The 27,692-nt window shown below is 49.0% G+C and overlaps 1 protein-coding gene across 2 annotated transcripts in view; it reads left to right on the forward strand.

Annotated features, from left to right (window-relative positions):
* LOC142578756 (uncharacterized) overlaps positions 1–27,692 on the forward strand; it is a 194,958-nt gene that overhangs the window by 158,226 nt on the left and 9,040 nt on the right. For both annotated transcript variants that reach the window (XM_075688304.1, XM_075688303.1), the window contains exons 2-5: positions 12,450–12,639; positions 19,098–19,333; positions 21,120–21,373; positions 27,351–27,485. In XM_075688304.1, coding sequence (XP_075544419.1) covers positions 12,450–12,639; positions 19,098–19,333; positions 21,120–21,373; positions 27,351–27,485 — 815 coding nt within the window. The remainder of the gene's footprint in view (positions 1–12,449; positions 12,640–19,097; positions 19,334–21,119; positions 21,374–27,350; positions 27,486–27,692) is intronic.

The raw sequence follows: 27,692 nt of genomic DNA on the forward strand, positions 1-27,692 counted from the left end.
GCGACGCGAAGCCCTTTATACAGCTGGCAGCGGAGGCAGCCAGGGCCGGGGCGGACTGAAAGAAAAACGCGCCTTTAATGAGGTCGCGCACTCTGAACCCACGAGTCAAACCTCGCATGCTGTAGCATAGTAGTTCTTGTTGCCACATCCATATTCACGTACGCGTCCTCGTGCATGAGAGAGAACCAGCCTCAGGAGATTTCTGGGACATTTAAATTATCAAAGAGAGAAAGAAGTGATGATGGGCGGTGGCTTATTGAATTTTTCATTGAGGTTATGAGGGCACATTTGCGTCTGAGCTACGCATATGAAGATGAGGTCAGATCTTCGCCAAGTCCTGACTGCTGAAGGCCATGAGCAATCTGTACTTGAGGAACAGTTTGGAAAACAACGCAGCAAATGCATTCCCGCCCCCACCCCTTTTTATTCTTTTCGTTTCTTTTCGGAAAGGCTGGTAGAAAGTGAATCTTTAAAACGATGTAAAACATACCTAATGATTTTATAAACCTGGCCACGCAATGTACGTAGCAAGTGTCTTACACAGTAAAAAAAAAAAAAGAAAAGAAAAGGTTACTCTACACCGGTCTTGCGAAACACAGCTCCATTCCGGTCGTGATGGAACACCTCATCGCAAAGTACATAAGGAAACGACCGTAGTGGTGGTGGTGGTGGTGTGTTGTAGCTACAGACTGGTTTAGCCTAGTGATCAAGGGCGGCGATTTCTCCGCTTTAGAGAGAGAGAGAGAGAGAGAGAGAGAGAGAGAGAGAGAGAGAAATAAAAACTAGAGTTGAGCCAGTGTAAATATACCGGCTGGCCACCTTGTGCTGAGGAAAGGGGTAAAGGGAATAACAGGTGATAAAAGAAACATAAAAAAATCATAAAAATTCTGAAAAATGCTATTATCTAAAATTAGAAAGTGCATTGAGATGTGCTTTTTCTTTTTTTTTATGCATTATTTTTTTTCTCATCTGGGATGTTTATATATGGTCTGTTGTAGTTCTTGAATTGTAAGCAATTAGAAAAACTGTATTGCTTTACCGGTATTCGGGGCTAGTCAAGCTGCCCCACGAGTACCTTTTCCCTCACTTTTCATCCGCGATACTGTGTTTGTTTTTTTGAAAATAGAGCATGCTACCGCTTCTACTACTACTACTACTACTACTACTACTACTACTACTACTACTACTACTACTACTACTACTACTACTACTACTACAATAACTTGAGCAAAACACTTAAGGCCTTGAGTGCCGAAACCCGCCTGGACCAATGTCCTAACTCTGTTCTCAAGTAGAGCGTCCCTTTCATCACGGTAGCATGGGCACGACCAGAGAGTTTCCGATGTCTATTTTATCATTGCGCGAAGTACACATCGTAGAAGCTGTGCGTCCGGACTTGGATAGCCACGCAGGGGTAAATGCAGGTCGTGTTCTTATTCAGTGCAGTAGCGAGGCTTCCTCTCGGCGAAACCGCCTGGTTACTCAGGGCGTATGTGGAGAAATTTAAAGCGATACAAAGGGAGCACGGATGCCCCATTTTGCGATTTGGTTGCTTTCTGTTACTTTGCTTTAGGGGGATGTGAGAGCTTACGTCATCTTCTGCGATGCCAATAAGTGCGGGGATCCACCGCAACTTTAGATCGAAGCCTTTCTTGCCGAGGTCTTTCATGAATGGCAGTGTCTTGCGCAGGAAGTTGCTTAATGGGAAACTGTGACAGAGTTGGTACAATGCCCTCCTTCGAGTGCGCGAGGAGTACTACATCTCGTGCAGGCGGAGTGTTTTGCTTTCGTAAGGCAGCAGCTCTTGTCACACCCTCGACAACTGTTGATGAGAAAATACGGTCCAGCCAATCAGACCCTGTAGCTCTTAAAGAGGATATTCAAAACGCAGCGGTCTGCGTCTGTTTTGACGGAACCCTCTGTGTACACTTGGAGGTGATTCTGCTAATTAGTCGTCAAGTGCTCCAGAACGAGAAACTTTGCTTCTGCAGTTAAAACAGTGTTTTTTGAATGCAGCTTTCGTACGCTTAATCTGCGGGCAATATATTAAGATGTCCAAGGCAGGCCTATCTTTTGCCTGTGTCTCGAGCAGCGCAACTCTGAGGCACGAAGCATGTTCAGTGCTGCTTGAAACTGTGAATGCGTCCTGGCACCTATAAGTTGCACAAAGGCTATTTGTCCTATGTGTACATAAGTTTCACAAGATTCAATTCTGAACTCTTATAGCTACGTAAATGTTGCCGGACCTGTAGCAGATGGTGTGGCTAGCGAAATGCCCATATTTAAATCGCATTTATGGTGTCATTAGAAGAGCAGCAGGAATAGAACATGGTTATGTAGTTTAAACGCTATTTGGCAAGCTGCTTGGTACTTCTAGGTATCAGTTTTCCAGAGATGGCCATGGAATGGGCAACTAACAACGACCAGCACATGCATGTCAGAAGCTGAGTTGAGTTACTCAGACGCCTCGTTCCAGGGGCGTTAGTGAGAGGTAGATTTCTTATGTGCGCGTAATGTCGAGAGCGTAGTCCTCGTTCGTTATTTGTGAGCTTCTTAGGAAAGAAAAATGCCTACAAACCCCTCAACACGCATAATTGATTCCACGCTCTCTATATTCTGAATGCAAGAAACACTTAAATAAATGTTTTTAAAAATTTCAGAGGTATTGTAGAAAGAGTGGTTTACTAATCATTGTTCAATAATTATGCATTATGACGGCCGAAGAAAAACGGGAAAATTTCACTTCATAGATCTGAAACCAAACGCTTCGTCGCGTCGCGTCAGTTCAGCGTAAACCGACAAGTACAGCATATAGACTGCAAGCAGGATATGGGGAAAAAAATGTGGCACAAGAAGCCAAAACTTCAGCCAAAGCCACGGTGTCGAGCAAGTCGCGTCGGTTTTCAAGCCCTCGATCATCTGAGGCTCGAGGAAAGCACCGGAAACATGACAGCCCAGACTTGAATACAAATGGAACGTCGAGCTGGCATCGCGCCCTGGTGTCACTGAAAAGAAAAAAAAAAGAAAAAGAAAATACTGAAAGAAGGAAAGCAGGTTACGCCATCAATAACGAAGGTTCATGTGAAATGTGTCTGACTGAAATAAGCTATGTCGCCTATATATCAGTCACTTTCGCCTTGACATTTCGCGTGGGATCATTGCTTCAGAAGTATGCACGATGTCAAAAGCATCGTCTGGAGCCACTTGCCTTGTTATGCGCATTCAAATGTTTTCCATTAACAAAGCTCTCATGTAAATGGCCGTATTATTTGTTGCGAAGACTATGGTAATGGTGCTGTGTTATATGCACACATATTTCATTTCATTTCATTTCATTTTGTTACCCTAAAGACCCCATTCGGGGTGTTAAATAAGGGGTGGTTAACATGTGGACACAAGAAAAGCCAGTGTGTTACATTGAAATACAAGTGTGAACAGTTTCTAGAAATTATGAATGACATGTGATGGCAGCGACATTGAAGGTTCGGTCGTTCCAGTCCTTGGCAGCTCGAGGAAAAAAATGAAGATTGAAAAGTGACAGTTCGTGTTCGAGGACGAGAAACTTGGAGTTGATGGCTGGTGCGCTGTGGCATGCGTGATGATGGTGGCGTGACGTAAGGTGGGCGGCTTATTGAGCTGTAAAAAAGCTGTTATGCCTTCGCGATTTCTGTGCAACATATTATTCTTGTACTATATCAAAAGAAACTAAAATAGAAAAAAGACGTGTTTAGGATTCTACGAGTAATAACTATATCGAATGATTTCTATTATTGGTAAATCATGAACAAAGGAAGCGTACGTATTGGCAGAGTTACGTCAAAACAAATGAGTTTAAATGAGTTCACATGCGCGCGGGCACGTGTGACTGGAATACTAGCCCGATAGGAGAATCTTCTTGATACCCTTATAACGGGACTCTGGTGGTGGTGGTGGTGGTGGTAAACTTTATTGAAAGGGGGAAGGGTAAAGGGGGACGTGGCTGAGGGATCGGGCTCAAGTAAGGCCCTGGGCCTGCTTGGCCTTCTCCGCCCAGTCCACCATATTAAGCTGTCGGTCGACGTCCTCGGACTCTGGTATTATGTGACCAGGAGTTGGTTTTATGCAGCATGATGCGGACATTGTTAATGTCGAAGTTCCGGACAAATGACTGAAATGAATCGACGCAAAGGGCTAATATTGAGAGAGACATAAGTTTTTGCGTGCAACATATGTGTTGACTTTTGGAGTTAAATGATGGCTGGTGATTAGGTTTTCACAGAAATGCTTAATTAAACGCTCTGATCAGATTATCATCAATTGTCAGATGCATTGTACTTGTTGCGTAGCTAGAAAAGTAAAGACCATTTTACGTAAGAATAACTGGCCCATTTTGCATAGGCATTGCAAGTGCATTAGACTTGTTCAAACTTGGACGCAACAAACAATATTACGTGTGTGCAGACACTCATCTGTAACGCACTCCCGACGACCAAAGCAGCTCGGAAAGCACGAGCCGACAAGCAGCGGCGAGCGGAGGCAAGGCATCTCGCAGCCGTGCACGATCACAGGCGGCCGGTTTCGTACCACGCGTTATTGCTAACGTCGCCAGCGCCGTCCAGAGCACGCGCCAAGCGCGTTCTAGTATATAGACCAGTGTCTTTTGAGCTTCGTACAAACGAGGTACGCTCGCTCCGCTTATCAGTATGCATGTACCGCCAAACCAGCCTAAAATCTAGACCTCTTTGAGTTACCTGCGTGACCTCACTAAGCAAACGATTATGCTTCTTGAAGCGTGCATAACGGCTGCGATAACCGGCCTCAACGCGTTGCGCCCAGGAGGGGAGCAGGATGAATATGGAGAAAAACGCGTAGGCGGGGCCTGCCGAGATCTCGAGTCCTTGGAAAACAGAGCGGGCGAGGAGCAGTGTACTGGAGAAGGAAATAGACTGAGTCAGCGAGTATTTAAAACAAACAAACATCTGCAGCGAGGCGCTACCGTCGCGGGTGGTCTCGCACCCCGTCGCGCGATAGGCTTTTCGACTCATGCGGGGCGAAGGAGGGAGAACCCTTCAGCAACGAACTGCTCCTCGCGACTCTGCGGTGTCAGTCGCGAATTGGAGAAGGTATATACACTCTGGAGAGAGATTTACGCCCGTTGCTTGGCATTCTTCACGACGTGCTCTCAGCGAAGCGACAGCAAGATGCCCGCATCCAGGGCCGTTGTCCCGTTTCTGTCGCGCGGCCTGACGTGTTGATAGCCCCAGCACCATACTGCACACAGGCGTCGCTGAAAGGCGGTCGAGCGAAGAAGGAGTTTGATCGACAGATAGTTGTGTCAACGTCGTGATCTCGGGCGTCCTGGCGGTGTCCCCCGCACCCCCTCGCTGCTTGTTACGAGAGACGCGAAGATCGATCGTGAAAGAGGTCGTCTGACGTCATCTAATCTGCCTGGGATTTCATGGGTCTGTTGTATAGACGCGTGGCGCCGGTGGTGGTGTCGGGAGTGTCGGGGACGGGATAGTTTCTTTTACATGGGGCATCTTCTCGGGACTGTACGTGGATGTTGAAGGAGCAGCGGCGGCGGCAGCAGCTTCGGAAACTCTAGAAGGACGGGGCTCGAAGGAATGGAGGCGGTTCATCGACCTTCGTCCTCCTCGATCTCGCAAAGCGACGAAATGCAAGAAAAAATAGAGGAAATAGCGGGGGCGGCCTAACGGGAGAGGCTGTGGGACGCCCACGCACGCGCACGCACTCACATACTATATACTACACAGTAGGCACGGACAGACGGGTGGTCTCATCTGGCTGGTGATGCCGCGCCGGAGGCCGGTCGCTTTGCTGGCGTTTTACGGCTCCGTCTCCGGGCTCCTCCTGTTCTTTTGTTTTTTCCGCCCTTTGAGCAGGAAATGGAGAACAACAACAGTGCGAGCTGGAGAAGTAGAAGACGGGCTTGGCGGGAGGAAGGGATGAGGAGCCTCCTCTTACCCGTGACGACGATCAAGATATACGCCAGTCATTACCGAGTGACGCGGCTTCGCGTATGCCTGCTTCGAGCGACAAGAAGGCCTATGTTATGAAAGGGGGCCACGGTTTTCTTATGTCGGCACTGGCGGTGCGTGCTGTTTGGCGCCAGCTGTGACGACGGCGACGCCTCCTGGGGCACGTATATGGACGCACAAGAGGTCACGCAGATGCCGAGCCACGCGCGAGCCTTTTCCGATCTTGCTCAGTTTTAATGGTCCGCGTCGCGCGCACCTTTTACGGGCTTCACGAAGGCGTCGTCGCTGCAGCATCCCGTGCCGGTTTGCTGCTGCTCTCTCGGGTCGAGCGTCTCGCAGGGGTATACGCACTCGTCTCCCGCCGACCCCGTGTACGCCTCGGGCGTCGTAGTAAAGTCGGCGGTTTATGAAGCCGACTCGCATGGCGAGTGAGCGCGCACGAGCGCGAGCATAACGAGTATGCAAATCCATTGACTCAACTGGAAAGAGCGGTTTCTTCTTCCTTGCACGTACCGGTAGTGAGAGCTGGCGCAATAACTTGCCCCTGAACTGCTCCTGCGTTTTCTTTGTTTTATTTCTTCTTTCGCTGAGGTTACTTTTAAGTCGACCCCCGTAGTACAGATGTTGGATGCGTTTAGGCGGCAGCGCCCGTAGCGACGTTTCCTTCTCCGCCAGATAGCACGGCCCGCGTTCCTCGTGGGCGGCGAGGACAGTTAGTTTTCTTGGAAAGGCGTCGCGCGAAATTTTGATGGTTTTGCAGCAATGCACCGAGTGCGTGGTATTCACTGCTGGATCGATATTTTGGCCGTGAGAAGTTAGGAGCGGGCGTATACATCAACGACGCTACCAACAAGCGTGCACGTGGTTTTATCTCGCTCTCTCTCTCTCTCTTTCTTCTTTTTCTTTTTCTTTTATTGCCTGACTAAACATGCGCAACGTATATTAAGCGCTGAGCCCGGATTTCGCGCTGTAGCGAACGGATGTTAGTCGAAGCTTGCTTCACTACGAAATATTGGCGTGGAGAGTTGGACGACCATTTAGACGGAGATGTGCTGAATGTTTTTTGATGGTGTTGATTTGAAGCTTCGGGGGCTTACTAGCTGGCATAGCGAGTTTCAGTCTTTGTGGAATGCCCGGAACCCACAGCGTGTACGTACGGAACCGGATCTGTGGTCGATCGGTGTGCTGGGGGCTTCTTTAGTATCCTATCCAGAACCGATGCTTCAAGCAAACTCCAATTCATGGCCAAAGCAACGACACACAAATGCCGGCCTTCTCCTAACCTCCCGAGGTATCATCGACATAAGCTTGATGACTCCCTAAAGGTAGAAGTGCCATAAAAAAGGTTTCCCGTTATGAGGTGGCATAATTGTGCCGCCTCTGGCTCGGAGTGGCAATTTTCAACTTTTTACTCCCTTTACCACTTTCCCCGGCTCAGGATACACAGCCGGTACTCACACTGGCTAACCTCCCGGGCTTTTCTTCCCTTTCGTATCTCTGTCTCCGCGTGTGATCCTAATTTGTGGAAAAACAAAAAAACTATTGAACACGTTTTGTGTCTTTGTCCCCGGTACGACGTCGCGCGTGGACCTCTGCTCACTGAATTAAATCGGCTGGACGCTAAACCATTTTCGAAAATGAAGATCCTTGAACCATGGACGCAGAAAGCAGCGAAAGCGTTACTGGAGTACCTCAAGTGAGCAGGTCTCTGCTAACGTTTGTGCGCTCGGTGCGCTCCTTCAAATGAGCGTGAAACTGCGCGCTCTCTCTCTCTCTCTTTTCGTCACTGTGTTCATTTTCTTCGGTGCAGGGTAGCAAAATGAACGTGTGTCTGGTTAACCACCCATCATTCTCTCTTTCGTTTCTCTTTCTCTGTCTCTCTCTCTGCAACTGAAATTGCGAGAGAACGTGTCACTTGCGTAGTTGCTTCGGCTGTTTTGATTGACGAATACTGTCTTTTGCAGTTCGTTGATAATATAATCGCACCATCTGGAATAACTAACGCGTCGTATTGTGCACCGTCTGTACATACGGTGCGCTCACGCACGCACTCACTCGATGTGTTTCTCTCTCCCTCTCTGTTTATTTCTCTTCGAGAACTCCCACGCAAGCATCACGTTAAACCTCAAAGCAAATGAACCTCCATCGTTTCCCGTCAAACGTTGACGATGTCGTACAGCGGCGTGGTGGATGCCGAGCATGGTATAAAATCTCTGAGTCTTTCTCCCATCGAAGCTGATAAATAAGCTCGCTCACACGCGCACGTACACTCACGCGCATAGGCACTACATGGAGGCCGGCGCAACAACTCACCACTTCTTCCTGACGTCTCTGTTCGGAGGCTTTCCTGTCTGTCTGCGGTCGGCTCTTGTGCGCGTCGTGCCGTTTGTCAACCCGCGGTGTCCCCCGCGCCCTATGACCCGCACTTTCTCATCGCTGTCGCTGTGCCGAAAAGAGTTTTCCTCCATCTGGCTTATTGGGGTTGATCGGTCACTGGTCCAGGAAGAGAACCCGTTGGATGCACAACACAGTTTTCTTGCTTTTTGTGTGGTCACAGTGGGCAACCCTTTGTTTCGAAGGCGGATGAAACCGCTGGACGCCTTGGACAAGGAGAGATTGAGGCTCGAGGCCACAAGGAAAACAAAGCTTGATCATTGGGATGACCCTAAAGGCTGTGGCACTTAGCCACTCAGTGCGCTGGCTAAAATTCGACGGATGGCTCTCATAAATGTATTAGAAAGCTTGACACAGAAATAATAACATAGCAATGAACAAGAAAAACAGAAGCAATAAGAGAGAAATGTCTTGCTAAAGCTCGTTTGCCTTTCCCCCTTATACACCCAGACTATGCGTATAGAGTTAACGTTTCCGAAATCTGCAAGCTGCTGTGTAAAATTTGCGAGTCCATTTAGGAGCTATGCATTTCAATAACGTATGCATCTGCTCATGCGTACGTTCTCGTCAGACGCAGGGAACAGATCCTCGCAGCCGCAGAATAAGGTCAGTATTCGGAGGTTAAAATTTCCAGTTGCATGGCGCAGCCTGTGCTGCGCACTTTGCCATTTAATAGACGCCAAACTCACTCGGCGAGAAAAATAAAGTTTCGCAGTCTCCATGCACTGGAAGTCTCTGGGCACCGGTACAACGAGGAACAGCGCTCGGCATGAGCATTTCTGGGTAATTTATTGGTGCAGTATCACCCACTTTCGCGCGAACATCACTTTGTCCTTATGCTCTCGTTATTATGTCGCCAAGCGGCATACGAGATCTCGGGATGCATATTTTAATGTCATGACCAGATGCTCGATACACGAAGGTCATCACTGCAGTCTGTGCTTGAAAAGCTCGTTGTCCCTTGTTCTCTTGAAAGATGCGTTCCATGTATGCGTGGCTGTCAAAATGTCAACTTTGGTTTCTTCGTTGTTTCGCTTGACGCTTTCATTGGGCGGGAATCCCCAGTGAATCGATGGAGCCGACGTGCTTAAACCACCAAGTTATTTCCACGATAGACACTCTGCAACAGAACGTACGCAATTTATTTGCTCTCCCCAGCGCTTGGCGCGCTTTCTGTTCCCAATTTCGCGTGAGCAAGATAACGCGAGCTCACTGAAAGCGTTCTCATGTCTACGAGCGACCACTGATCGCCGTAAATCAAAGCCGAGATGGCTTCCCCTTGCTCTCTACTTGGTTCTCTCCTTCACAGTGGTCCACGAGAGGAGGCCAGAGGTTGTGCTGCCGTGTCTGTTCTCTTCGCGTTCTTTTTTCCTCTTCCTCTCCTTGCCCTCGATGCGGCCAGGTTTGCCGCGCCGTGGTATAAGGATCCGACAATTTGTTTACATCTTGCAGGCTCCGGCGAGAAGAGAAAGCGGCTCCCGGGGTTTCGCTGCTGCTGCCGTTGGTATACTGTCGGCGCACTCTCTCGCTTCGGTGGTTTGCCGTAAACACCGCATGGCCGCCGCGTGCTTCCAAGTTTGCAGCGGCGGGGTGATCCCCCGCCGTTCGCCCGTTTGTCCCGCGCCGTCTTTGCCAGATTCCGAGGGCCGTTATACGCGCCCGCAGGAGGAACTCCCAGCATGGCGCCGACGCACGTGCGCTGTTCGCGCCAGATTTTAATCTGCGCCGCGAGCGCCGAGCGTCGTGATGCGGGCCACTGTTTACGGTTTCGGCGGCGCGCCCCGGCTCTCTCTTCTGTCGCTTGTTTCGGGGCTACGCTGGTCCTGCTGCTGCAGACGGCGTGCGGTTAAGCAGTGCTGGCTGATTAGGCAGTGAAGTCTTAATGGCGCGTTTTCAGGAGCGCCCTGAGGGTATCCGTTAGAGCATTTAAGAGTTTCCCGGCTGGGCGCACCCCTTGCGTCGCTTACTGAAGATGCTTTGTTTGTGTCCGCGATTTCTGTGTTCTCGTGCGCTGAGTGCAGCCTCGACAGAAACAAAAAAAATGTTTGAAAACCACGCTGCATTGCTGCCTTCGCTGCAGAACGTGCCGGCGTGCTTAGGCCTGGCCTTAGAGTTAAAGTTCGACGAAGGGTTCTTCATTAGGACCATCAGGGTGCTAGAAGATGGCGTGGGGCGTGATGCGTTGTTTTTATATGCCATGCTCAATGAATATGTGAGTTTCCATCTCTAAATTTTGGCTTATATCTAACTGCTTCTCCAGAAGCCTTGACCAGGCTGTAAAATGCATGGGCACTGAAAACTTCAGAGAAAGAAAGAAGGTGGTATGTTTACGCATTCGCCTAACCCTATGTCAAGTCCCTCAAACATATTGAATTATTTCCCTCGGGTATATGCTAAACAAAATGAGTATGGGCCGGGTTGAGCGTCGTGCATGTCGTGAATAAAGATGTGTACGTTTGCAAAAGATCGTAAGGAATGCTAAAAATATCAACTGATTTGACCGTCATGCAAGGAAAGCGTTTCCAGTTTACAAGATCGCGCTATGGACAAGCTTGACCGCTGTAACGGAACGTAAAGGATGCTTTCTGAGAGCACAGACTGGTACTGTGGCAAAGTATCGCAACAGCGATGCGGCTTTCTTAGTTAACTTTAAGAGCCTCACTCAAGTGATACTTTGTGCGGGGAACAGCCAACTCTTGCCCACGTCACGTGGACGTTGTAAGATTCGTCGGACGATCTCACCGCTGCCACTATTTGTTAGAGTTTTCGGACGATCTACGACCTGTAGGCCGATCTCACCGCTGCCATTCAGATATAAGATTTGGCAGCCGTAGCTGTAGGAAGGAGCTTGGCTCTTCGTCGGGACTTAGGAGAGCAGGATTTATTTACATGTTATTTACAGTTGAACATGAGATACATGTCTAGCGTGACTCCCAAATGGAGCCCGCAGGACGAACATACAGCAAACAGCTTACGAGCACACAGCTCACGAGTACATTTCGAGCACGACAACGAGCGCACACTAGCAGCCGACAATCGCTGCTCATATGCACTCCGCTCGACGTCATAGTTCGACGTCATTATAGATGACCGCCCTTTGGAGGAGGCAGGCTCTCGACTTGGAGGAGGATGAGGGCTCACACACACGCGCACAAACACACACATGTTCACGGTCCGAAATCGACACCACACGAATTTCGTAGAACTCGGAGCCGCCCGGGTAGCGCTCCCGGGTAGCACATTGTCTTGCGTCTTGGTCGGCGCGTGGGAAGGAGCCTTCGTCGGCTTTCCCGCGGCAACTCCCCCACCCGTAGCAGATCAGGTCCGCGTTGTCGTGTTGCGCACAAAGCCTGCTTCGTCGAACTCCTTCAGTCACAACGGCGACAAGGCTAGAGCGTAACGATGGCGGTTTCAGCACAAAGCCTGCTTCGTCAAACGCATCCTAGCTGAAGCGACGGAGAGTGGAGGATGCGCGCATTGTTCCCGACACAAAGTCGACTTAGTCACGCCGTGGCTAGAGGTTGGCGGCGGCGTTCCAAGATGAGGTTGCCACCGCTGGCGTAAATGGCTGGCAAACTTGCACTGCAGCTGGCCGTTCTTAACAACGTGTAAACTACGGCCTCCAAGTTCCAATTCGCCCCTTACGGCGCAAATGACGAGTAACAGGCAGTGGGAGGCTTGTCTTGCTAGCGAAGATCTAGAGAGCCGAAGTGCTCTTTTCGTTCAAGCCCAGCGAGCTACAGAGACCTGGAGAGACCCACCCACCACCCAAAACCCCTAACATAAAGTTTACACTACTAATATCTATTCAAGTGACCCTTGAAAGCTTAAAAGATAGATAGATAGATAGATAGATAGATAGATAGATAGATAGATAGATAGATAGATAGATAGATAGATAGATAGATAGATAGATAGATAGATAGATAGATAGATAGATAGATAGATAGATAGATAGATAGATAGATAGATAGATAGATTTGCGCGAAGTGGCCTAATTTAATACTGAAGCGCTCGTGAAGCCATCAGCACAAGTAACCGAACCCTTCTCTCTCCTCTTGTCTCATGTGGTTCCAGCTCGGAGTGACACGCCACGGCCCCGTGGCACCGGCTCCTGCCAGCAGCGCGATGCCGTCCCGGTCCGGTGACGCCCGCAGCGGCGGAAGCAGCAGCAGCTATGCCGACACCGTGCGACTCCTGTACAGCGCCAGGGACGCCCGCGAGGCCAGGATACGGGAACCCCGCGTCACGCCCGTGCTCTCGCAAGGTGCCTCAATCACTCGATCGTTGACTAGCCGCACGTCATTGCACATAGAAGTGCTTCTTCGTGAGGCCTCCCCTCTCACAAAAGGCGTGATGCAATTTCTGTTGTTGCTGTTGCAGCAAATATACAAATCAAACTTGGGTATTTCAGCATAAATGCAAAATACATATTACGTTCACCTATTATTGTTGGATCTGTAGACTTTCTTTTTAGATTTTGCAAGGGCGATCAACTTCCTATGAATAGCTGTGACTGAGGTTACGTCATCTTTGGCAGACGCCTGGATAAGTGGAAAGGCTTATAGCTGCAACAACCTGGAACGTATCTTCCTCGTATATTCGGGATGGTCCGGCGTCACAGCATTCATCTCCCACTGCACGATGCTCGTGCTGCAGAAAACAGTATTGGCCATGGTGACGTGTCGATTAATTCAACTAAAGGATACATACACATGTGAATACAGAAGTATTCCGTAATTAGTCGAATCGACGGCGCTGAAAAAAAAAAGAAACATTGACACATTGAGCTCATTGTAGCTGCGTAAATATGACCCAATGTTGGCAAAAGAAATTGCACGAATCACGTGATTAAATAAACGTGCGCTTAAAAGGCAACGCCCAACGGGGGAACAGAGTCGTCGGTTTCGCGTATTTGCTATGCGTGCCTCCGAGATGTGATGTTCACAGCTTTTTCGAGAAACGCCGTTGCGCATAAGCTAGATTTGACGCACGTAGACATCCGTCGTCGTCATGAAGCGCCAGAATACACTTTTGTCAAGCGTTAATCGCCTGGGATGCTCTGATTCCGCGGGCCGTTTCGATGGGCGCGATAGTGCATTGCTCGGCCGGACGCATCGTATTACGAGTGATGCGCCAAATTACGAGCGTACGTGACATGGATAAGAAGTATAGAGAACACGCCTCCATTAAGAAAGGCTGAGTGATGAGTAACCTAGCGCGTTCGGCGATGTTTTCGAGAAGATAGTTTTGCCTGATAATTCTGTGGCGCAGTGGCCGCCCGTTCTCTTGCTTGCAACTCTACGCGAGGAGCCTGGCAGGCCGCGTTGCACACTTGGCGTTTACAAATGTTGCTTTCCTTTTTGCGGGAAATCACATATCTGACACCGATGGTCCTGTGGTTTTGAAAAGTTAACCTTTTATGCGCTTTCTTTATCATCATGATAAAAAGCTGACTAGGTGAAGTCTTGTGCGATGGATATAGATACATATGTGCGATGGATGACATGGCAGCTATATAGTTTTAAAGCCGCGCTCTTAAGGAAGGCCAAAGTAATAGAAGAAGGAGTGGCGCACCATATCTTTGGTGCGTGTGACTTTTTATCTTTTATCTTGGTAGGTCGCCTACGTCGCGCTGCTGCTTTAAAATGGACGTCTTACCAGGTAGATAAATTGTCCCTTCTTGTGGAAGTATTTTGGGTCAACTTCTCAGCAGTGCGTGCTGTCTTACAGGTTGTTTAATTCAGTTCTCAGTAATTTGTCGCCATCAGTATTTGTGTCCACTGGTTGAAACCTTGAAAGAATAACCTGCTTTACAAAACGAATTAAACACCAACACTCCATGCTCGGAAGGAAAATATGCCTTCTTTATTACCCTTACACGCAAGAAACGTTAAAAATTTTCCGCTTATTCGCGTTACAGGCGACTTAATACACTAAGAGCACGCAAAAGTTGGTCGCCTATCTCCTCTCGCATTTTGAACTACACATTTCACGATATCTTCTATAACCCAAACCGCCACTTGGGATGAATTTACCCGCTCTCAATGGCACAAATGGACAACAATTACTGACCAGTTCACAGTGGCGTTAAAGTGTATACCACTCTGAAACAGTGCTTACGTAAACATTCGCTCGGTTGTAATACTGGTGTTGCTAGGTTTTTAGGCGAATTGTTAGAGAAGCTGCTTAGCCTATAGTCATTAGAGAGTTTTAGAATAGGGGCCCCAAACGTTTTGCGGCCCCAAAGAAATAGCGTCGAAGCCACTGCGCATGCGCAAGACGCAAACTCCGTTTGGGTTTTGCGTTGGGAACGCTATTTCACCGATTTAGCGGGAGCCCAAATAGCGGCCCCAAAAGCTTTGCGTCGGAAAACATGGCAGCACCCATCGAAGCGACGGCTCTAACCTAGCACAAAACTAGGTTCGATTCGCGGTAACGCGTGAAGTTCGCAAGCTAGGAGAAGTGACTGCGGTTATCGCTTTCTCTCAACTAGCGTGTATTGTGAAGATTGACTCATTAGACGCCGCTGATTTTGAATTCGATTGTGGATTTTATGGCTCGTAGGCCTAACACAGCTAAGCTTGGCTTGTGAAGGCTAGTAAAGTTGGTTTGCTCAAAACTAAGCGCAACTAATTGTTTGCTGCTTACAGAGAATAACCTCTAAATTGTAATTAAACGCGAATACACGCAAGTAAAAATTATTATTCCTATCATAAAATGGTATATTTTATTTAATTATATCTAATAGTTTTTCTTTGACGCCGTAGTGGCACTGTCAACGCAAGACGCTATCCGTAAACGTCAAACCCTATTCTAAAGCTCTTTACTCCTACGTGCCCCAATGCTAACACCCGCAAAGCTCTTTGGGGCCCCAAACTATTGGGGCCCCTATTCTAAAACTCCCTATTGACTCAGGGCTGGTGAGATGGAGCTTTTCTTTTTTTCTCGCACGCCGCAGGTTAGTTTTATTTTTCCTTTTCGCAGTGAGAACTTCGCATTTGTTACCAGCATATAACTTTGAGTTCTTATATTTCGCGATTTTAACAAGCTGACGCCGGCTTAGCAAACTGAAACGTCTGTGCCAACCGCTGTTACGAGGCACTCTCGCCAGACGCTGGCCCGAGCTCGTTTTTTCCATCCATCACAGCGCGTCTGCTCCCGCCTGTGTAGCCCCAGAGTGTCACCGGCTTAACTCTGGCCTTCGGGCCGGAAAAAACGATAACGAAAGTACTATCGACGCAGTTACAAGCGGCGCGGTATGCTGTTAAGGCGCTGTCAGCATGTGCAGAACAATAATTTGCCAGCTGCTGATGTGAGAGCAGCTGTTCTATAAGTGCCCTTGCACAGACCTGGGACCCCTTCTACGACATCCTAACTCGACCATAACTGTCCTTACCGGCATGCATGAGCTCCCCCGCCTAGATGCAGAACCCTCCACGAGCTGTCACTCTTGACAAGGTCGAGGCAGCAGGCTCGACGCCGGAGTCTACCCGACAAGCAAAAGAACGGTAGTGATGGCGCTTGAGCGATGAATATCAAAACGGGAGGACCGGCGTGGGCGTGGCATCGCGGCAAGGAAAAATGCGCGAATTATCAGCCCGGGCTTTACCAGGCGCTTAGCCGCCGAAAACATGACTGGAACAAAGGTTTGCCAGCTGCTGACTTCAGAGCAGCTGTACTCGTGCCTACAGGCAGCGCAAGTACTGTTTGGTCTCCTCGGGCGAGTTGTCAGACTTGACAAGGTCTAGGTGGAAGGGTTGGCAGTGAAGTTCGCACGAGAGCGAGACAGCGATTGTGGTGGCTCTTCAGTAACGAAGGTTGCAGGGGAAAGAATTGATATGGTGTGCCGTTCGCAGACGGTCGTGGCGGTGATTGTTTTCATCGGCGCAGCAGGCTGCCATCCGCATTTTTGCGTAAAGAGCACTGGAGAGCACATTTTATTGTTCCGTTGGCTCCCAGACCGTTTGTATATTGTATACTTCTCGCATCTTATTTTTCTATCTTTTCGCTAGTTGTGCATGCCGTTGCGCATGACGTATCGGTGCAAGATTAAAGTCTTGTGGGTTATACAAGGTGAAAACGTTGAAATCGTGGAACTGCATGGTTGTTAACTTGCCGTTTGTAACCAGTTAGAAACGTTTGAAACCAGCCAAAAGCTAGCAAGCAAAACAGCTATGCAAGCTGAAAATCGGACAATAAACCAGTTGCACTCGCGAGTTGTTTTCGACAAGAGTGTACCCTGCTCTTTCAACGGTAAATTTGATGAGATAGGTACATATAGGGTAGCTCAGATTATGACGTGCGATCAAAGTCTCGCTAACTCCGCTTCTGTCCGGAGTGCTATCAACGAGAAATTAGTATACGCCTTGCGTTCATGATATCGGTAATGCATCTTCAGTGCTACGAACAACGTCATTTAAAACATATCTATTGCGTCGAACTTATACCTCTATATTCCACGCTGTTGCGATAACGGCGTACTAGCCCTAGATCGGTTCCTTGATGTCTGATTAGTCAGCCAAGATTAAACAATGCCGCATGTCCCTCAATCACAGAGTCCCAGTAGCATGCGCGGGAAGCTTCTAGTGAATCCATCGTGCGAGCGAAGATTTCGCAGCAACTGATAAAGCAACCTGATACCCCAGGCCTGAATTCGGCCAAAGTTCGTTTAACGAGAGCGAGATCTAGGTTATCAGCTAAAGCCGCACGGCCATTCGTTTATTTCACGGAGTGCCAGCGCGGCTCACAGAGAATAGAACACAAAAAAATAAAGACGGACGTCAGCCGCTTTCCAACTGTTTTACGGCGGCTTTCAACCAAATCGCGCGTACCCGAAACAGAAGATGCAAACTGGAAGCAGCCCAGTGAGGGGAATCTCGAAGGCCGCTTTCCAAGTTGTCTACTTCGGCATCCAAGTTTGGAAAAACGTACTTACGCGTCGCGAGAAACGAGATCGTATCGAGCGACTCGCCGCTTTTCGGAGAAAATGGCACGAATGACCGTAAAGCTAAATACAGTTCTGAAAGCGTTTTAACAAAGCGTGCCGCCTGCCTGCTTGCAAAGCAAGAGCACAAGAGATCGTATACACTCCGCCTCGGTATAAACTCTCTCCGCGCTGCACAGGCCCTGAGCCCGTCTAAACAAGCGGCCAACTCCCGTAGCGCGCAGACGTTTGCAGTAACTGTCTATACGAAAAGCCGCCGGATTCGATAAGCTTGCACATGCCATACAGATGGCGCTGTTGTGTTCTAGTTTTCGTCTTCTAAATATTTTTTTTCCTTTGTTGTTCAGAGAACGAGGATACTTCAACTTAAAGCAGAACGCTGTCTCATACGTTCAGTAAACTTCGCTTTGTTATCGTCGACCACAGGAAAGTTTCGGTCGACTGAAGGAGTTGTTTCAGTATAGCAAGATCGAAGAAATGTATACGCACAATCTCTCGTATCTAACAGAGACGTGACCAGCAGCTCTTCTGCTTGCACTGTCGAGTGAGCAGTGGACTTCCACTTTTCGTGCGATTCAACTTTTCGTGCTGAATTAAAACTCGTTTCGTGATACTCCTTGGTGTCTTCCTTTTTCTTTCTTTCTTTTGTTTTGCGCCTAACCTTAGCGAATGTTTAGAAGAAAAGAAGCATTTGGCATAACGAACTTTTTTGGCCATCAGGGATCGATCTGCCAGCGTATAACGTTCGTTCTCAAAGTAAGTGCAGGACTCTCCCACCCCCGCACCGGAGGCTAAGTCGAGCGGAGGCGGTAGTACTGAGACAGCTCCAGACCGGATCGCTACCGAGCCCGAGAATGATGAATCGCATGTACCCCGAGACATATCCGACCGATAAGTGCAGAGTCTGCCGGAGGGAGACCGCAGACTACACGCACATCTTGTGAGACTGCGTTAAAAATCCAGAAGATGCATAATCAAGAACCCTCCCACCGCGGCTCGAGGCAGCCGCGAAGAGCTACGACCGAGACGAACAGCTCTGGGCCGTCCAGCAGGTATTCGAGGCGACCGAAAGGCAGGGACCCAGCGAGCCGGCAACGGCGAGCGGAGACCCGCGCCGAGTAACTTCGTAGATGACGTATGCCCTCGTCGGGGCGCGCGAACGCCGAACTGCAGGCATAAATAAAGTTTACTCCAATCCAATCCAATATAGAATTTCCCGCTTCGGGCCGAAATGCGTTTTGAAGTCTTCTCCACGCTGTAAAGAATGGACGAGCGAACGAAGGAGAAAGAAAGAAAGAAAGAAAGAAAGAAAGAAAGAAAGAAAGAAAGAAAGAAAGAAAGAAAGAAAGAAAGTTGTGCCGATCTGTACCATCGTGAAAGCAACCGCTAGTACCGGAAATCTAAAACTGATAATGACGATTGCTCCGGGGGTCACAATGTTGGCTGTTTGTGGTATATAGAGAATAAACGTGCTCACTACTCCACCCGTGCGATCGAGTGCTTGCGGCCCTGTTCCACTTTCAAGAGCTGCACTTTCAGGAATTATCTCGCTCCTCCAAAATATGTGTTCTCTATAGGCAGAGTGTACACGTATCCATCATCATGGCGCACGGGAGCTCCACAAAGTGGAAGTGAATAGAAGACAAGGAGCTTCAGCTATCGCTGGAAGGGTTGTCGATTGCCACTTTCTTCTCAGGGAGCATTTCACTTCCCGCGTCTCGACTGACCGGATGGTATATGGTGCCTGATTGCTCTTATACTGTGCCTCGCCTCCTCAGAGCTGGAGGACGTCCGGAGTGCCAACGAGCACTTCCTGCGCATTCGGACGACGGCCCGGTGCCGGGTGCCCCGCACGCGCGTCGTGCACGTCAAGGAGTTCTACTCGGACCCGAGCAAGGAGTACCTGCCTCGGTGCACCATCCTGCACCGGTGCGGCGACGATTCCGGATGCTGCGACAGCGAGCAGTACCAGTGCGTGCCCCGGGCCGTGCAGGAGGTCACCCTACACTTTTACGTGAGTCAAGCAGTGATTTGGGCTTGTTGGTAAGACATCGTGAGGCTTATAGCGCGTTAAAAAGACAAGGACGAAAGTGAGACGTGACACTTTTAGCGCCTGTGTGTGTCACGTCTCACTTTCGTCCTTGTCTTTTTAACGCGCTATAAGCCTCAGGATGTTTTACGTGAGTGCTTGTCACCTGTGCAGGTTGAATCAGTCGTGACACATTATTTTTGTAGTCGTAGAAAGTGTACCACCCCGTTCTCCCGCGCATAAGAAGGACTTATAAAGATATTAATTCGATACGTCGTGAGCTGACCTTACGTTCTAGTGTGTTTTGTGTGGTTTTTTTGGTGCACTGTTTTAGTGGGTTTGCGTCACCTGACTCTCTAACTTTTTCGCTCTTGTTAGCATTCTCTTTTTCAGTACCAGTTTGTTATTTCAAATTTATCATAGATTTATCCTACGTGAAAAGTAGGAGCCGGTGTCTCTTGAAGGCGCCAACATCTCCTAAATATCAGGAATTAATGTTTGTCTCTAAATGCCGAACCTGGCGAATTGATATTGCGGTGATGTCATGACATAGATCAAACTTTGATGATGTTGTGTAGCAATAGGACTAGGAATGATGAAGTTACTTCTGAAAAAAAAAATAAACAAAAGAGCTGTGCGCGCTTCTGGCATAGCTCGCCTGTCACAGTCGCAGCGATAGCGGGAACGGAGCGATCCAATGTTCTACGACGTCATGACGTATCTACTGCCCGGGTACAGAAACCAAAAGTGGTTTGTAGAGACAAGCATTATCGTGCTTTTCCGAAAAGAAAAAAGAAAGTCATACCATGTCGTGTTTTTAAGGGCCTGATCAAATCGGTGAACATGCTACTGTGTGCACATTCTAATAGATATAGCTAGGTTTGATGTAAGATCGGCATGGCGAGGGCGGAAGTAACAAGCTGAATTAAAAATATTTCGTCTCAGTTCTTAGAGATAAAAATAGAACAAGAAATGGCAATGGGCAAGCTAATGCAATGGCGTCACGAGTACTGAACTACTGTAGAACTGAAATAAGTAAACAAACAAACAAACAAACAAACAAACAAACAAACAAACAAACAAACAAACAAACAAACAAACAAATACGAACACTTTTTTCACAATATCAGTATGCACTACAAGGCCGAACACGTGCTAAAGCTTCTCAAAAAAGTTTCAGCTGCCATGAAACGACAAGAAAATTTTTTTTGGTTCTTCCGGCTTTATTCTTTCATGTATTTAGCAAAGAAAGTAAAACGTGAATGACAGCTTCTTCCTGCGAATGCACAAATGGTTCCATTCCCATCAAAACCAAGAGAAGAAAATGAATTTTCAAATCCTTAACGAATAACAACAATCAGTGAAATGTAAAACAAGAAATAAGTAAAGGAATAATCATAATAAACAAATTAAAAATGAAAGCAAACTACACTGTATTTTCGCTTCATTGTCCGGTTGTCTGGCCAGACTCGGGATGTCTGGCCACGTCCGAGCAAAGTTCCTTGATTTGTTGGTGTCATAGAGCTATCATAAACGAGTCCATGTTGGGCCGGTTCCGTGCCAGAAAGATGAAAAAAGCCTCCGGAAATATTTAGGCAGGGAGAGCCCAAGAATATGTCTACTCTTTCTTTTTGTTAACCTGCCTTCACTCCTTCTTACTGCATCTACACCCGCCTCAACCAAATGTCCCTACTCCAAACCGTATCAGTGCCTACTGATTTCTTCGCGCTTCGATAACCCGCCGTCATCTCACGCTGCTCGCGGTGCGCAGACGATCCACCTGCAGAACCAGAACGGCGGCGAGGTGGCCCTCCGCAACTCGGTGACCAAGCTGCTCTTCCCGAACCACACCGAGTGCGAGTGCCAGCCGGTGAACGACATCCCGCGAACAGCAGCGAGGCCCTCGCGAATCGCTCATCACTCGGGCGAGCACAACAAGGTTTCGCTGCACGCGCCTTCGTCGGAGGACGCCGACATGGCCGCCGGATCGGGCATGCACGAGGAGCTACCCTCGGGACCACTCAAGTGAGCAGCCGCTTCACGAGGGAAGGGTCCGGTGAAGGGCGAGCGTGACGCGCAGAGTTCATAAGTACATTGGTGCAGAGCTATTGCAGGAGAGACGCAGCGGCGAGATCGGGCAAGCCTTGTCGAGGGTTCGACGAAAGTTCTTCTGGCCAACTGGACGACAACATGACGAACAGAGTGCGTGAACGGCGGGAGAAACCAGAACAGGAGAGAAAAAAACGCATCTAGCCTGTTCGTACACAGTCAAACCCACTTAAAACAAATCTGGTTGCAGCGAATTATGCTCTATATTGAACACGCAAGACTTATTTAGCGATATTAAGGCAATACTAATTCCTAATAACAACTGTACATTGGATATATCAAACTCCAAGCCTCTACAACCTGTGTCATAAAACCGTCTGCAGGTTCTTTTCTCAGCGTGTACTATTGGAGCGTATGTACTTTTATTTTTCGACCATACGAACGAAGATGCTTGATGAATGTTCGGTCGGAACCGGGTAGGGTGTGATACGCCGAATAACGCAATAGAGAGCTAGATCCTGTCGAATTGCTGGCCTACTTACACATGCGGCTGAGAGGAGCAGGTCACTGTGGAGTGTTTAAGCACTATGCCGTAGCTTCGTTATACCCGCGCATAACTCATCGTGAACGGTCGTTATACCTGGGTTCGGATATATGGAAATACTGGATATATCGAACTATATTTAGCACATGCACCATTTCGTTATAATCGGGTTTGAACGTGTCTGTTGCACCGTCGTCTGCACTGCTCTCCACATTGAACGAATGCTATCCCAGCTTAGAGCTGTTCTGGAGCAGTGCATGACGTTTAAGAACACCTATGCTGATACTTTGCGAGAAGTATGCTGTGCACCTGTTTGTCTCGCTCTCCCCTTTTTTTTTAGAAGCAGCCGTTGGAACATTTTATCGGTCTCATTATCAACCAAGAGCCTGCAAGTATTTCGTACCGTCAATTGACCGTCAGCGACTTGACTTGACCAGTGACTGCAACTCTACCAGTTCTACCAGGAACTTTCGTGGAACTTTTGACAACATGCAACCCGTTGCCCTTGCGTTGTTAAATATAGAAAATAAATCAGTACTGTCTACCCTCACTTCTACTCAAACTAGCTTCAACACAAGCCTAACTCAATTATAATAAATAATTATTCCGGTCCCGATACGTCATCCAATATGTGCGCAGCTGCAGTGAGCGTGTACAGTACTGTAAGAGGCAGGTTTACTCAAGCACAGTAGTACCAGACGCGATGCCGGGATACTGTGGCCGTATGATGCGTCAGGGTTATCGCTAAATAACTTATGCAGCCCTTGATACCGCCATCTTAGATGGCTATCATCGTACCTTTATGACTTCGCTGCCAAACGTTTACTGTTGACAGTTCCTGTGTAAACATCGCAAGGATTAGTCACAGGTCTATATAATTGCATAGAGTTTGCGAGTTCACAAGTGCTAACGATAAAATGATGACAATGACAAGTCATCGTAAGCACTTATTTACAGAAATTACTGGGATATAAGCAACGCAGGGTTGAAAATAGTGTGGCGCCTCTTTAAAGCGATCGTTCCGTTATCGAAAATATCAGTTTATTATTTACTTTGCCTTTGTCGGCAACAATGAGCGGACAAAAAAAAAGTGAGAGTGAAAGCAACAGCTGTATTTACCCCAACAAGATTGTGCCTTCATGTCTGCCGTGTTGTTAAGCAACGACGCCCAGCGCTCGCGGTCATGAAAAGTGCTTAGGCCGGCTTGAAGAAAAGTTGACGCAACAGTCTCTTGCGCTCCCAATTGAGTTTACCTGCCAGACCTTCAGCGGAAGCAGTCATTCCCTCAGCCGCTTCCTCCGCGCTGCCAACGCTATTGGCAAAAGTGTAACAAATCAGAGAAACAGATAGGTCCGCCATTTCTTTTTCACGGTGAGTCTTTCGTCAAGAATGTTGTTTGCCCGTTTCGCGTTATTTATTGCTTACAAGAGCGAGCAAAATTGGCAACAACAACATCAAAAAATCCGGGCCGTATTCTCCAACCACAAAGGACTTTTGTCGAACGATATTACTTCACTCGTAACAGCTGTGGCGTCCGTAACAACCCATTTGTTACTCGAAGTGCGTCTTCCCCTGGCCGTTGCAATCGACTTCTCCGCATGACCGAAATGAGAAACGGAAACGGACAGGTGGAGGTCCCTGCTAACACGGCCCCTCTATTTCGAAACGACTGGCGAAAGCAAAAGGAAGGAAGAAAGGCATTAGCTGCGGCCCGCGCAATCCTATGCCGCGTAGCGTCAGCGCTGTATACCTGAGGCACTGGGTGCGACCTTTCCGTTTTCGCGGTCGTTTACTCGTCGCCCACCAATGGGTGCTTAATAAATAGGCCTCAATTACACCGCCTAATGTGCCCCCTGGGAAGAGTGCCCTCTGCTTGTTAACCCCCCCAGCGTACGTCCGTGCCCCCCCCCCCCCTCCGACTTCCTTTTGGCTCCTGTCTATGCTCGCCTTGCCCCGCTAAGGCCCGTTGCTCCCAGGCGCGGCGGTGGTCACGGCTTCGCATTGTCTCGCCGGCCGAGGCACGCGCGCGTTCCGCGCATGCAATGCCGACACATGCGCGGCCGCATCTCGTGGCGCGGGAGGTGCTCTCGATCAGCGCGCGGCGCGGCGGACGCGGGTCGTTGCACCGCAGATTGCTCGTGTCCTAACGGTTCCCAACTCTATTTTCCCAAACAGGGGTGGCCCACCGAATTTAGAACGGCCACTTAGGGGGTCCCCTCCCCCCCCAGCCTCCCTCCCTCCCCCCGAACTGCTGCTTTTGCTGGGCGCACCACCACCGCCACTGCCGCCGCCGCCGCCGCCGCACAACAACAGCAACCACAACTCCGGGCAACCGCAAAAGAGGCATCACCGATTAGGTATTCTGGGCGAGGCTCGACCGCGAAGGAAGAGCCGAGCGGTGCGGGGGTGAGTTTGAGGCCGGATGGCTGGCTGCTACGACAAGATAGATGGCGTCAATATGATCGGGACACTGCATCTTCTCGCGGCTTTTTTCGGAAGGACTGCTGTTCTGGGCGCCGCGCTTGGGACGGATCGGGCCGGTTGAGGTGGGGGCCCGTGGTCCGGCGCTTGCTTGCCTTCCTGTACGCGCGGGGGGCGTCAAATTGGGAGGAAAGTGGTAACATCCGTGACACTTGGGCTGCGGAATAACATACGGTAGTTCTTTCCCGGTGTCGGCGTCTCGCTGGGGACTCCGCGACTGTCACGGAACACGGAGGTGCCGCACTGGCTCCGCAGACTTTTGCTCTAAGGAAAAAGACGCCGTCTATGGTTTGCAGTTTGTCCTAAGGGGACAGTGAACGCGTGTGGAGGTGTGTATGTAAAGGACAGCATAGCTTTCGCATTCTAATTTGAAATCAGCGAACGGGTAACATTCAGCAGGATTATTGCAACTCAAGGAGCCTATTGGTTGTGGAGAGTTGTTTTCTATCAGATACGGAATTTTACGGATAAACAGAAGCAAACAATTTTCGCGGGGCACGGAGCTTACCATTCGCTGTTGAAGTCGGCAGTGCATTGTGAACCAGTAGTAGCTTTTTAGAGGTTGCATGCACAGAATTTGCGCAAACTCAGTATTTCTTTATTCATTCCGCGAACGTAAGGTTATGTAGCCTGTAGTACATGTATATTCACCAGTAACCAGTGGCGTAGCCAGGGGGTGGCGCACCGGGCATGTGCCCCCCCTCCCTCTTCTCGAAATTTATCTGTTAGTATGCAACCCCCTAGCTCCCCTTCCCTCTTCTTCCCCCTCTCAGCTTCCGGTCATGTTTGTTCCCCTGTCCCACCCCCGAAATATATCTGTTGGTATGCGTCCCCCCTCTCTGATACCTGTCAAATGCGTGTCCCCCCCCCCTCACAACCCCCAAATTCATCTGTTAATATGCGACCTACCTAACTCCCCTCCAAGCTTCCTGCCCCTCTCCCCTCCCGATCAAATGCGTGCCGCCCTCCTACCACCTGAGATGTATTAATTTATTAGAAAGGCAGAGAGTTCGGCCTTAGCTAGCAAGCTCAGGCCTGCTACTCTATAGGTGCGCGTAATCACGGTATACCCCACCCCCCGAAATGTATCTGTTAGTATGCGGCCTACCTATCTCCCCTCCCCTCTTCCTACTCCTCTGCGCTGCCGGTCAAGTGCGTTCCCTTTCCCCCGCCCCCGAATCACCGGCAAAGCATTTCCCACACGTCACTGCCAGTAATATGAAATGGCATAGGCTAGAGCACCACTGAACGTGAGCTGTGCACGCCTCTGGTCGTTCACCAACGGAGAGACACGTCCTGTTGCATCATGGCGCAGTGGTGTTCGGTGCGTGCGTGTTCTCGAAGTTCTCGCAAAGCCGGGCTCACTTGGCCGTGAAGCCTATCGCATGCTGAGTCATCCCATGCACTAGCGACGCGCACATCAAGTCTACATCGCAGTGACATAGCCAAAATATTGCTGCGTCACTCCGTCATTGCACGAGCTATAGCGTGTTTCCGGCTTGGTGAACAGCCACAGGCGCGCACAGATGGCGCTCCTTGGACGTGCTCGCGTGCTCCGCTTCGTATTCGTGTGACTGCACCGTTCGTCGTGCCCGTACGCGTTCACGCAGCTATGCGTCCGAATGCCTCCATTGAGTTTGGGTTTTTTCCGCGGTTCCATAAATATACGTTCCATATGCACTCGTAATTACGACTCGGGCTGGCACATGAGACAGCGTTTTCGTTTTCTCGCCTGTCGTAACGGATGTTCACCGTGTTTTCCGGTACTGCTGACAGAACAGCATTATTCGCGTTCGTGTCTCGAACATGCGCAGTCACAAGGTGGCAGCGGTAGCTTTTACAAACTTCGAGCTAGTAATCGTACAATCCAGTACGTGGTATCTGTCTGACAAATAAATAAATAAATAAATAAATAAATAAATAAATAAAAGGAAAAGTGAAACACATATCGACGCCTCAGACAAAGAGAGAGAGGGAGAAACATTAATGTGAACTGGGTATGTTAGCCTAGCGATATGCCTGACATGATGAGACAGTCTATTAGAATGAAAGATGAAATAAATATTTCAGGTCAACGGGGGTGTGGGGGGCGGGGGAGAGGGCAGAGGATTGACCAACGATGTTTGGCCAGTGAGTTGAGGAGCACTTGAGGAGCAAGCAAAAAATTGGCGGAAATTCTATTTATTACGAAATATTTCGCTCAATTTACATTTACTTACACTGAACAACCGACCCTAGCTACAGCTTGCGCGTGGATGCAGCAAACGGCGATGTTCGTGGTGGTGGTGGTGGTGGTGGTGATGGTGGTGGATGCGTTAAATTGATGATTTATTAATTTGCATTTTTACGAAAGGGGCACTAAGAACGCACTGATTAGTGGATTGCACTTCTGGAATACTGGATAGCTCTCGTTACCGTTAGCGTGATTTTTGAAAATCTGAAAAAGACGCGTAAAGCTGAGACAAGCGCCGACGACGAAATATCTGCCGAAGTGCCGCAGGATGTGACGCATTTCGATATTATCTCCTCAGGGCTAATAAGCTTTCAGTTAAGAAAGAAAGGTTAAATTGGCCTATAATGTACGCGAACAAAGCTTCTGCAGATTTTCCTGCCCAAAAACGGCACGAACTCGCTAAAGTTCAATGAAATTCCTGACAGAAAAATGACGCAATAGGCGCTATGGTTCAAAGGGGAAATTGAGAGGGGAAGTTTGGCCTTCATTTTTGTTAGTGAGCAATCAACGCCATGTTTCTTTTCCGTTTCCCGCCGGAGAAACGCAAATAGGAGTTTCACGAGAGTACTCTACCAGTCTAAGCTGACTTAGTGCTTCTGTTCACTGTTGCTTGAAAGCGAATCTGCCCACCTCCAAGTTGTCTTTCACTCCAGTATAGATCTGCGAGTCATCTGGAACTCTCTCTCTCCCCACAGGTGCCATAACTGTCCGGAACCATTCTCACGGCGATTGTACGAAGACGGGCGCTGCAGCTGCGACTGTTTCGAGAAGCAAAAGCGCTGCCTGAAGATCAAGAGGGGGCGGGAACCACTCGGAGACCTGGCCCGAAGGCATGTGACACGTTTATTTGCTTATTGCGCTATGACTCCCCGTAAACCTGGGGCACTACGCCATTTATTTTGCCAGTAGTCTCACACCCTCCGAGAAGCCGGTGTCCACTAAATGCGGGCAGTCAAACCGGTGAAGGGTAATTCGGTGGTCAGGTCGTAAAGACACACAGACGTCAATGTCTTCCAGCATTTCCAACATGCTTATTA

This window comes from Dermacentor variabilis, chromosome 4 (genome assembly GCF_050947875.1).
Source record: "Dermacentor variabilis isolate Ectoservices chromosome 4, ASM5094787v1, whole genome shotgun sequence".
In the NCBI taxonomy this organism is placed as follows: domain Eukaryota; kingdom Metazoa; phylum Arthropoda; class Arachnida; order Ixodida; family Ixodidae; genus Dermacentor; species Dermacentor variabilis.